Source organism: Adelges cooleyi, unplaced genomic scaffold, assembly GCF_023614345.1.
Source record: "Adelges cooleyi isolate 19-005CV unplaced genomic scaffold, UGA_ACOO_1.1 ACOO_flye_CR_arks_rails_tigmint_CR_PRNA_574, whole genome shotgun sequence".
In the NCBI taxonomy this organism is placed as follows: Eukaryota; Metazoa; Arthropoda; class Insecta; order Hemiptera; family Adelgidae; genus Adelges; species Adelges cooleyi.
The window spans coordinates 2,086,398-2,099,923 of NW_026096268.1; the positions used below are offsets into that span (position 1 = coordinate 2,086,398).

At 30.2% G+C, this 13,526-nt stretch overlaps 1 protein-coding gene across 3 annotated transcripts in view; it reads left to right on the top strand.

Moving 5' to 3' along the window:
* The window catches only part of LOC126843551 (octopamine receptor beta-3R-like), a 92,241-nt gene extending 78,947 nt beyond the window's left edge, over positions 1-13,294 (top strand). For all 3 annotated transcript variants that reach the window (XM_050581144.1, XM_050581143.1, XM_050581142.1), the window contains one exon: positions 11,515-13,294. In XM_050581144.1, coding sequence (XP_050437101.1) covers positions 11,515-11,740 — 226 coding nt within the window. In that variant the 3' untranslated portion in view covers positions 11,741-13,294. The remainder of the gene's footprint in view (positions 1-11,514) is intronic.
* The last annotated feature ends 232 nt before the right edge of the window (positions 13,295-13,526 follow it).

Sequence of the window (13,526 nt, forward strand, 5' to 3'; positions counted from 1 at the left end):
TGCTGGGAAATGCATTAACTAAAACCGTTGCCCATAGATTTACTTAAAGTATAGCGTATTAAATGAAAATTATCAACTTACCAGTTACCTGAAATAAAAATAAGTTTACAATAGCTTTTTAATTGTATCTATATTGGGTACTTAAGTGCAATATTAAAAGTAAAAGTAATCAAAAAATAGTAATTAACATACTAAAGTGGGTACTTTTGTTTTTAACTCAAATACAATTAAAAATGTGTAATGTATTAAAACTTTGATGAATAAACTATTATCTTTGGAAAAATAGTCACCGTTCCACTGTCGCGATTAAGTCCTCAGTTGCAACCGTGTTTTCTCGACCAAGCGTTGTCGTAACGTGTCATGTGGTTTTCTTTGTTTTATTATTTTGTCTGTTTATGGCTCGTTGTGCTCTTTTGGCGTTCTTTGCACTTTGCTCATCCTTTTAAACATGTGCGATTTTCATTTATTTTGACAACAGCTGTTTCTATTGTTTAGCATTGATCGGTTGGTTTGATTTGTTTGTTTCTTTTTCCATGCTGAGAAAAGGAGAAAACAAAGAAAACCACATGACACATTACGACACCACTTAGTCGAGAAAAAACGGTTGCGACTACGAACATATCAAGTATACCGATAGGAAACGAGCGATGCGTTCATTACAGTGCTATAGCGGAACGGTAACTATTTTTCTGAAGATGGACTGCTATGGGCTCGAAATATCAGCTAACTATTGATAACATGGATACATCCGAAAATGTCTGTAAACTAATCAAATTCTGTTACAAAACAATGAGTTTATGAAACTATAGGATATTCTTAGGCGGGAATTATAATTGTAAAAATATTCGTTAAGGATTTCGCGTTAAATAAAATCAATGAAAGGCAAGCGATTATTGATTTCATTGGCAATGTAGAATATTTAGAAAACCCCAATTAGCTTATGGAACTATTATTCATATACCATAGATTCAAAATAATAAACCCCGATGCCTCTGTCAGATATGAGGTTATAAAGAATTGTAATATGCTTTCGGATAATGTTTTCATCTACCCTAGCACGCCTTGTGTCTATAGTTAATGTGGTCACGTATAAAATACTATTTTACGGACTCCATAAACGATTACTCTTATTTTTGTTTTTATTTTATCGTAGGTGTTGCCTAGTGTGTCGTGTCTGAAGATAAAGCTTAACTAGTTAGTCATAATGTGTTAACCCAAGCAAGAAAGGCAACGCCCAGGGTTTACTTCTTAGGAATTTACACGCGGCGCGGCGGAGATGATGTATAACATTGTAATTTATCAGACGATAGGAATAAATCTTAGAGCCCAGAGGTTGCGACATTATTAAAATTATTGCACGGTGTTACAGCTCTTCCGGGAAATAATTGACGAATTTGTTATTATCTGATATATCTTTGCATAGTTGGTTATTGATTGTGAGATAGTCTGTACCTACGCTAATTACGCTATTTAATATGTATTGCCAACAGAACGTTTCACGTACCTTAATAAATTCTTCTAAAATGTTCTCGTGAAAATTTTAGTTGTATAGTTTATGTGCACCATTAAAGAACACGTGATGAAAAAATAACACAAAACCTATGCCCCCAGATGTAAGTGGTGTTAATCAATAACCAGCAACTACAGTTATAATTTGTATAATATTTCTAGTTTTCTTCTCGAGAGAAAAAAAATTAACAATTGATAATAGAATTTTCTTTAAAAAAAGTTATTATTAGCTGCACTTAAAAAAATAAAAACGTTATAATAAACGATATTGCGAAAATATGTTAAATTAAGCATAAAATTATATTGATTTTTTATTTTAATAACCGGGTTGGATTTAAATCTCAAATAGAAATTATAATATATATATATATATTAATTCGTTTAAACGATACAATTAAGGACAATTATAAATTATTTATTAGAAGTTTGACGATTTTGACTTATAATATAACAATAAGTATATTCGTATTTATCAAACATATTATTGTATATATTTTTTTAACGTATCTAGATATGACAAACTAGTGTTGTCTAACTAGTGTTATCTCGAGTGTACAATGCTGGAATCAAACGGGGAAAAGTATTTTATATAAAGCAGATAATATGTGATATATATATTTTAATAGCCTATTTTGTTGACGAATAGTTTTAGTTCCCGCCGGGGAATTAGCAGTATTTAGCGAGTCAGAACTTAAGACGCGACATCCTCTGAGCCACCCGACCGCATTTCATTAGCCTAAATAACTACATAGTTTAACGTTTTGTTCTGCGCAAAATAACAATGTGTCTGTTGACATCAAAAGATACATTTTGGCTTTGTAGTTTTGGGTTTTTCTTTTTTTCTCTCTCTCTCTCCATAGTTATCAATCCTTAGTTTGGTTTGCAGTCAACGATGGTCCCGGAGAAGAGAATTTATGGCGTAACGGTTTTTCAATGGTTTATTTATCTATAGACATAGTTTTAGTGGCTATACCCATCGAGAAGAAATAATAATATTATTAAAAGCCATAACCCTAATAGCAAATTGAAAGTATGCGTTAAGTACTTGTTTAGTTTGGATATTGTAACTGTCTTAAATACAGGTACTTAATAATAATAACGCAGAACAGTTCGAGTCATTTACGTTAACTACAATAATGAGATAAGAATCTATCGTCGACAGCGGTTAGAGCGAACAAATTAGTTCACTTATAATCGAATTACCAACGATAATTTATCATGATTAAGACGATTTTTTTAAAGTTTAGTTGCAAAATAATTTTATTAGAGTGTTTCTATTGAAACCGATTGTTTTACCTATACCACTATACCACTACATAAATTATGAATATTATCACACTAATGGGTCTGTTTAGTTTTAAACTACAACCGTTCTCATTGTAAGTAGTCATATGTACAATATTTCAATATACTATTTATGGCTCTGAACTGTCTACAAAAACATAATTGATTTACGACTTAAGCTGAGCAAATATTTATTTTATGGAATATCAATACAAATTATGTATACTCATATATTTTGAATATTGAATAAACTATTTATAAAACGTCAGAATACACCCATGTTTCTTAATTGACTTTATTGTAAGGAATTTATTTTTAAGAAACCTGGCTATAACATCTAGATGTTTTTAATTAGTCTTGGTATTTAAAACATTAATATACTGATGACTAAACATTTCTTCAATATCCATTACAATTGTTGTGTTATAAATACATTTTAATTGCATCGTTAGAAAAACGTGACTAATTTATTCGATCGTTTATAACTGACATAAGCAAATGGAACATTAATCACAAAATCAATATAATATACAATGTATATTATTATCTATGTGTTCACATAATATATTAATAATTTTATTTTATTAAAAATATTATGGCTTTATATTCATTAAAATTAAATTTATTTTCTTGCTCTTTTCCTGTTGTAAACGATTAGTTTAGTTCAAATTATAATGTTGCAAAATAAATCTACGTTGTAAGTTAAAAATAAATACTATGTCACTTACATATATGTTTATATTATGATTTTAATCAATATACGCCTAATATAAACAACGAGCGGTTTTATAGTATAATATCGTCGTAACCCTGCAGATGTAATGTAGCATGTAAGTACTAAGCAGGAATTTTGTTTCCCCTGTTGATTTTGGATTTTGATTTTTCTAATATTTTTCATTTATAACACAAAAAAAGTATTGATAATTCCAATAATATTCAATTTATGTTTCATTGAAAGCTAAAACATCTTTCATGATGTGTGAAGTTAAACGAACTAACTATTTATTATATTATTAAATAGTTCGCAATTATAATTTCTTTTGTTATTATAAAAACACAAAACTCTTAAACTTTCACACGCAATATTTGTTATAATGAAAAAAACAAAATTAAATGCTTTAGGGTTGTATCCAAATTAACTATTTAATTAAATCGCTCGAGATAGTTTCTATGTTTTGAAATAACTCAAGGAAAAATTTAGCGAACAGAAATAAAGTTTCTAATGTTTGGGTGATGGATGGTTTGTAAAACCTAAGGCTATAATTTATTTTTGTACACTATTATGCGTCTCCAGTCATGCGTTTCGGGTAATACTTGTGTTATAAAAATAAACTTTTATGCTGCCCCCAACTACAAGCACTCAAAGCTTTCAGCTACCAGGTGTTTAGTAGCCACTTAGAAACTGAAAATACTTTCGATTAACTATTGAAACTGAAATGAATCAATCAATCCGAGCATTCAGAGTAAATTTGTGTTTGCTTAAAACGTTTAAATTACTTTATTTTATGTTTAAACCCGTAATTAAATTTTTAATACTAGGACCATCTGTTTTATAAAAAAAAGTAGTTAAAATTCGATAGCGTATAAGAAACAAATTAGTTCCGCGTTTAAATTAATTATTTTCTCGTCCCTTAATGTTTAAACTAGTTTTATAAAAATTCTTTACTATAACTTAATATTAAATTGCGTACACTATTACACATTTTTGTATGTACGCAAATAATCTGTTTGTATAATTTATTCGTAATAAACGTCATGTTGAACGGCATTTTCAAGAGCAAAAGAACTCATACATTTTAATTTTAAATTTGTAAATCAAATTTAAAACTTTGTTAAATATACATTATTGAATAGTTGCATTAAAACTTCCTGTGGAAAAATTGATTTATACGAAATGCTCAAAGTAATAATTTTAATTTATACTCGTATTATAAGAAAACAATTTAACTTTTCAAATGTATTGGTTATCAATAGATAAAAAAAAACAGAAATTTTTCAATAAATATCAAAGGCGCTCTGTGTATGCAAAATAGCTACATGAGTGTATTGAAAGTGAAATGAAATATTGCCATCATTATTCATACACGGACAATTAAAACATACAATAAATCTTAGTGAATGCTGAATAGTGAATTTTATTAAAGTGCCAGTAAACATGGTACAATGTGTAAAAATTGTTTTAAACAAATTATGTAAGACGCTCATTGTACCATATTCTTATCAATTAAATATTGATTAACTACTGCTATTCAAATAATTAAACCTAAAAGTTGTAATACAGAACAAATAATTTCAAATATTTTGATTAAAACAAACTCAATGAATTATATAGATATGTCTAGACGTATAATATATGATTTTAATGCATAAAACATTATGCTTTTGAAATTATTTTTATAAATTATGTTATAATTTTTTTAGCAATACATAAAATGATCAACATTTATTTCTGATATAATGATCATCATCTACCAATTAAAAACTAATACTTATCGTTCAAAATTGTAACTAATTTATTATGTTACAAAACGCTCGATTAGGCATCGACCTGTTCCCGCCGATTACTCCGTTTAAATGTATTATACTACAAACTACTTGAATGTATAATTACATACCCTCGGGTAACAAGGATAACATAATCATTCTTCTAGAGTATGGCATTAACTTTACTTGTGTAACCAGGCGTGTTTTAAACTGTTTATTTTTTTATTTGTAACTAACGTATTTTAATTATATACATCACGTGATTTCTTATTGAATCTATTAAGTGTATAAATTAAAAAAAATAATCAAACAATATAAAGCTTATACAATATACTATAATGATAATTGATATTAAATAGCGAATGTATTGTTTTTAAACATTATATATTTAATGACTAATGTACTTATATTGTTTTTTAAAGTGTCATAACTCATAGCAAATAACATCAACTATAAAAGTAGTAGATTATTATTCGTTTAGTAAATATATTTTACATTGTTTTTTCCAACAAATGGCGTCAACATAGAAATTTAAAATGAATTTATTTCCATAATCACTCTTTACGATATTTCGTATAAAGAAATTCACCAAAAGTCGTTACAAAAGTCATAAAAAAATGTTCTTGTTGTAATACATTACAAATTACATTATATTTGGCGCCAGTATTATGCTATTTTCGTGCTATTTATAAGTACATTAAAGTTTTCAATTATTAAACGTTTTTATAAAAATACAATGGACACAAAGATTTTATTGCGTATATAAACATTTTATAAAAAACCTCTTAATGAGTAGCTATAACGGAGAGGAGGGGAGGGGTGTATTTTAAAGTTCAAGATCTTCAAAACTCATTTAAAATCCCAAGCAAAATATCAGCAACCAATCTGCCGTAACCTCTAAGTAAGGCTCGTTTTTTATCTGAATTCCGAGAGAACTGAATGGTTTTGAAGTACCTGAACATCCCAACACCCCTTCCACCACTCTAGCTACGCCTCTGAATAAGTATAGAATAGAAATGTTTACACCGGTATATAAAATATTTAAGAATACCAATATAAAGACAAATATAGTGTTATGGAAGGGGGTGGGAGACCGATTTGTTGGCCTTAAGTGTGGGTCGACCAAGGATTGTTAGGAGAAAACACGTTTCGGAAGAAAAATATTAAACAAACGCAACTAACGAGCGACATTGTATTAATTAACAGCTTACTCAATGTAATTAAGTAGTTTGAGCATTAATTAAATTGTCTTAATTGTTATACGTGGTTAACTCGGGAGTTTTCTATTTAAATTATTATTTAAGTCAACTACGGTCATAATTAGTTTAAATCCCTCTCCATCGTCTAAACACTAAATTTTCGTTGGAATAACAATAAATACGTTTAATATTCTTCGTAGTCGAAATTTAAATTGTGCACTTATAAACGTTAAGTTGTTTTTCTACTGTCGTCCGTTGCAATAAGCAGTTAAATTTGAATTTAAATGCGCTTTATTGTGGTTACAGCCGCACTGCGCACAACAGCAAATAGCTTTTTTATTTTTATTTTGCACAGACGTGCAGTTTGTAGTGATTTGTTGCCTAAAATTAAATAGCCATATGTATGGAAATAATTTATTACAATATTATTATAATAATCATTATATTTTGTCGTCGTAACGACTCGCTAGGCCTTGATTATTTATGCAGGCGTGTGGCAAATATTAATTATTTTAAGGACTGTGCCCTTTAAATCACGATAACTTTATAACAATTTACTTGAACTAAATTAGTGGGCATTCATTACACGGTTAAACTTTCTATGCAAGCTCTGGGAGTGGCATTTTGGATTACGAATACTTGACAATATTTTCATGGATTACAAAAAAACAAATTGTATCCCTATTAACGGACTCTTTATTTAATGTATTAATCGAGAGACGTGACAAGCAACTAGTTGAGAGCACCAAGAGCTTTATATTACTCCTTCCGCGTGGTGACAGTTAATTTTTAAGTGCGGTTTAATCCTTTGAAGACACTTGCTGTAAGATTAACTTTTCTTTTTTGCGAAACTTCAAGCACAGAGTTGTTTTTTCCCTTTTACAAATAAATATAGTACTTAGCCGCTTTCCTCAAATAAAGCCAACCGAATGAGTTATTAACTGTCTGTGTTTTAAGGGATTAAAAATATATTTTTCGACCGCCTAATTGATGTGCTCGCTTTGACGATACAGTAAGTTTAGTAAAAATTTACCAATTTACAATAGCTATCGCCGAGTTTTTGACAACTAACCAACGGTTGTTTCCAGAAACTTGTTAATACCAAATGATTATTTTACCCAAACTCGCTACCAGTTATTTAAAGTATACTACTCTACTGCAATGTTTTACTAAAGTTTTAAGTAAAATTGATTTATTGTCATTAAATAAAAAGTCCTGTAAACGACGGCAAAAGTTGTGCATACCAATACACAAGACCTTAAGAGTTTTAATTAATTATGTTTTCTAGATTTATGTTATACACAAGTTTCATTATTATTTTTTATTTTTAAAAATCAAAAAACTTAATTTATGTATATAACGAACGCCTAACTTATATTAGAGTAGTGCTTATTGGAATATGGAGTTCGAATTGTAATTTTTCTGTTAATATTGATTTTTTTAAAAAATGTTTTATTAAAATCTTATTGGAATCTGACAAAATCAAAATTTAAAACATTATCCAATTAAGACACCACCCTCATGTATATATTTATATACATGTACGTTATTTTTTTAAAAACAATATGTCTTGCGCGAGGAAATTAAGTAATATCGATTAAAATATTTCGATTAAGACAATAATCAAGTTACCACAAGTTTACCGAACGAGTTTACGAATTTTATACGTCAAAATTGATCACACTAAAATGTTGGTTTTGCGTCGTGTTCGTAAAAATAATGCACAGAAAATCAGCACCAATAAACGAATTTAACGTAGCGAACAAAATGCTTTATGAGCAGTATGAATAAATAATATAATATTTATACGTTTTACTGTATTATGTAAAATGTATGTGTACAGTGCGCCATTTTTATTCGCAACAACATTAAAGTGAAGTGCTTGGAGCCCACCACGTCGTCTTACCGTGTACAGACTACAGTGGAAATTCACATTAATTTCCATTTATTACGCCTAAGTGTCAAACAAATATTATGTGCGTAAACTCTATCGCGTATGTTCGCGTGCAGAACATATCCTAAAAAACACAACACCAGATCGACGCCTAACGATCTTTTTAACACCTTCTTTTGGCCGCGCACTTCGAAATAAGACACACATACACTCACATACAAAACGAGCAGCCGTAGTGCAAACTGGAAAAGACAAACTTAATTATATTCTACGCGAGTTAACACAACGTCAATATGCCGAACCGTAATTGAATTTAAAAGCGCACACAACGGTGTTAATCCGGATACAAACGGTTGGCACGGAGGCTTTTGCCTCTTCCGCGTCTCTGTCTTTGGGCCAAGACGGGGTTTTTTGATTTGTCGGGATGGGATTACAGCGCCGATTGGAAAAGAACGGGTTAACCGTTTATTTTTCCAGACGGCCTCGGCTCGAGAAAATAAATAATTCACCCACTAGTATTATTGTTGCACGCAACGCTGCGTGTTTTCTTGATTCGTTTTCTATGTTTGTTTCCTCGCATACAGATACAGTATATAATAATAACAAATACGGTTATAGAAGAATATTGTGAAAGATTAATAATTTTTTTAGATTTTCCTAACAGTAATTGTTTTTCTTTCTTACTCGGTTCCCGTTAGAAAATCGTTAAAAATAATAATATTATTTTCTCCGATATCGTTGAACTCTATAATGCCATTTTTTTTTTTTGATCGGCGCTCATTCCAGTAGATTTGGCGTGGGTCAAACCGAATAGCAAGATCGAATACAAGCACCGAGCCTCCCAATTTATTGCGGTCGCCTTATCCGACCTTTCTCGACTCGGTACGTCAAAGCGTCTCAACTAGAAATTTGGCGAGTGGCCCGCAGTCTTGTCCGCAGAGATTCGGCGACTATGAACGCTGTTTGCCCTTATATTTTTGTATATTGTATACATTTTATACATATATATATTATGTTCATATAGATACTGGGCCGCCGGGAATAGCGTGTACACAAAACGGTCGGTGACCTCCACTCACACCCACGTTATATACTACAATGCGGGTAATGCTAAAACTTGTGTACTATGGAGTATTGTACAGAATATATAACTTGTACAGTATAGAGAGCATCTGACAAATGAAATGGCCAAGCAAATGTGGTCGAACATGGTGTTTTTTTTTTTAACAGAAACCCGACCGAATTTTGAGTTGAAATCCGCCACAAGTACATCGCGTTCGTCCGGTGCAAAACTAAATGTTGTTCATAAATCACGTTTCGAACGCTCGGAACGACGGTTGCCATGTGTAATTTGAATTCAAATCATATACAGCTCCATAGCCTCCATTAGAAATCCTTTTTAATAGACCAGTCTATGGTCAAAAATCTACATCTACGTCAACAAAAAATAATAAAATTCTTTGAATTAAAAATGAAATTAAAAATATTTTAGGCGACAACTTTATTGCTTTTTTTTTCACAAAACCACTCTTTTTAATTTCATCCATTTAAATTTTACTATGGGAAGCGACTGTATGTTACAATTGTAAGCCCTCGTCTCTGTCAAACCACAGCGTCTACTGCTCACACAGCTGTGCTAATGGTGTTACCGGATTCATTAAATAACCAATGGGATGGATGTCGTGCTATTTATATATAGAACTGATGACATAATATGTGAACATTTTTCGAGTAATTTCCTTCGACAGCACTCGAGTGAGCGTTAAATGCATTGTTTAAACGATTCTTAAGAGCACTCGACACGCCGAATGTCTCACGTGGCATTTAGAGAATATCCGACAAGAATACTTAAAATTTGAGAAGGTGAAGTCTTACTTTGACACGAACAGTATGAACGATCCTACCTATCTTTAAAAACTGCAATAATTCTGGATATCCATTGGATTACAACGCTTACGTTTTCATACTTAGCCATAAGTGTTTCTGTCTTTACTTCGCATAAATATTATTTATGGTCAACATTTATTTTCTTTATTGCTTCAGTACACAATATCAATAAAAAAAAAACAATATTCTCTGTTTATAGCGTGAAAATTACTAGGAAATTTTTGTGGAACAAGGTTGCTCGGGATTCTAAATAATAGTTATCTGGCACATGTTTCATTTTCAATATTTATTACTGTTGTATGCATATATTTGAATGAATTACAAAACGTATAACACTCAAGTAATAGTTTTTTTAAATTCTTGAGAGTATCTACACAAGTGTGCTAATAGGTTTTTAAAAAAAAAATTATATTGTATAGTCAAGATACTTATAAATAACGAACGTTATGTATATTATAACCACATTTAAATTATGGTAATTATTTTTTAAGTGGAAGAAATGGTTAATGATTCATATTTACACTTTATATGCCATGAAACCAGTTAATAAAACTAAAAATGTAATCTATAAATAATATTTAAGAATAAATAATAATAAGTATATTCAACTTAATTTCTATAATGATTATTTAAATTTGTATAACTTTTCGACCCCGAAAATAATTTGATTGACTTGTAAAGTTGTATTATTATTTATTACTATTAGTATTATTCAGTTTTGTTATTGCCGGCAAATTTTATTGGAATATTTTAAGATATTATCTCTTATTTTGTATTTTCGTTGTTTACATGTTTTTAAGATAACATTATCGTAGACAAGCTTTGTTGATCATACCTAACCAAATAAAAGTGGTGGGTTAGACGTTTGATTTTGTCAATAGAAATGATATGAAACTTTTTCTTCCGCTCATAAATGATAATCAAATAGTTGCAATGCAAACTTGTAAAAGATTCTTTTAAACCTTACCCGAACTTTCTGAAGTTAGTTTCTGTCGATGGGAAAGTTTGTTCAAGACTTTCAAGGCGTACTGCAAAATATAATATTAAATTGTAACACAATATGTTCAATTTCAGATCGACGTCTTATAAGTAAACGGAGTAAAAAAAACGAAAATCAGTGTAATCAAAATGTTCAAATTATATTATTGTTACTTCTTTATAAATGTATCTCTATATAGATTTTTTCTTTTTATCATTGGTATGTTTTAGACATTATATATTTTGTAATTTATAGTAATTGTGTTTATTTTACTACAGGTATGTGATATCCACGTTATGCGGGGAACCGTGCACCTTTCCGGAAACGCTGGTGACGGTATTGTTTTGGATCGGCTATTTCAATTCATCACTGAACCCGCTAATATACGCATACTTCAACCGAGACTTCAGGGAAGCATTCAAAAACACGTTGCAATGCGTGTTCCCTTGTTGTCAATCGTGCTGTCCTAAAGAGAGCGACTCCACGGCCATGAGTTATGTCTGATTCGTTTGCAATAAAAAAATATATATACATGTATTGTGTCGAGTAAAATTATTAATACTATATAATATTAAGTCGAGTTAAATTTAATGACGTTACTCAATTTTAATGACAGTAAAATCGCATAACATTCATCACGGTGTACGCCAATCGTATTTATTACATTTGTATTGTTAATTTTTGTTTTCACTATATAGGAAAACGATTCGATTGAAAATGTTATTTATTGACTCGTTAACGCTCTATAGTGTTCAAAAATCTACTTACGACGATGGTCTTCCTGTAAAAATAAAATATATAATTTTAAATCATAGATGAAAATATATATTAACACCTAATCGAATATTGTCAATTCCTATTTATTCGGTAAATATTTACGTTTATTGAATTTTTATTGAAAATATGTCAAAATACATTTTTTAGAGAGAAAAATCGTTATAATTTATTGTTATATAAAATATGTCAATTTCATAGGCAGCGTTCAAGTTACCTACTACCGTAATGTAAGGCTATAGTTAATTTTATAAACGTCAAGTTACACTTGCTATAAAAATACATATTATTACTGTTGTGGTATTATTAGTGATAGTATAATAAGGAACTAGTGTTTGGCGTTTACGCTGAAATGTGCAGAAGGACTAGGTTCGATGAATTAGAAATGAGCAAAAAAGAGTTTTAAGTTACGCTTCCATCGGGAAAGATAAGAATATGAAAGACGGTAGAGAAAAGCGAAATAGTAGAACATCCAAGAGCGACTACATTAGAGAGGAATCGTTAGAATTTATAAAATAAAAGTAATAAGACGGTGGGGTAGATGGAGAAATAGTGATAGATAAGCGGTGTAAAAAGAACAGAGATTGAAGTATTTGAGAGAGCATCTACATGTGTAGAAAGTCTTAATTTTTACCAAAACGTGGACAACAATCAATGCGATACTGCAGCTGTATGGTGACGAATATTAAAGGCCTGATTTTTAACACACAACTATTAACGTCATGTTTTCAAAATTAATGTGTTCCGTCATAGCTATTAGCGATCAGGAGAAACTAAAATTAAAAACGTCGATCGGGCGACTTCTTTCAGCGTAAAATTACATTAATGTTTATTGGTAATTACTAATTTCGTCTTGATTGTCTAAGTAAAACTTACCGAACAAAGTTCTCCGAAAGCGTTGAGCACAGGTGTGGTAAGCCATTTTATAATTGGAACTTTCCAGAAACGTTATTCGACGGTTAATGATAATATCCGTAGATACTTTTTACAATCAAAAAACTACATCTACCAGAAATCGATGGAAAATATTATATTAACGTTACACTAACACAGTACGGTGTTTCTAACGACCCAAGTTCATTGACTCACTGGACAAATAAATTATTTTACCGAAAAAATGTCACTTACCACACCTGTGTCTTCAACATTAAAAAACACACAAAGAATGTACACCGATTATTAAATTTATGTTTTAGTTACTATTGTAAAAACGAATAACAGTAAAAAAAAAAATGTCCGTCACCATTGTTATATTCCGGTTTTTTATGTTCTGTTGTAGAATATATTTGCATACAAAAATATATTATGTGTAAAACTATAAAATCGTGAAAATATCAGTGTTTTTTTTTTTTATATGAGAATAGGAGAAGAGTACGACAAGATTTTTGTAATATTTTATCGAATCTCCTTTTCCAAATGCTATCCGATGTCCTACTTTACGATACTAATAGCTGATTCTGACATGTTGCATACTCAAAATCAATCGCACTGAAACTTTATTCCTTTTTTCTTACGA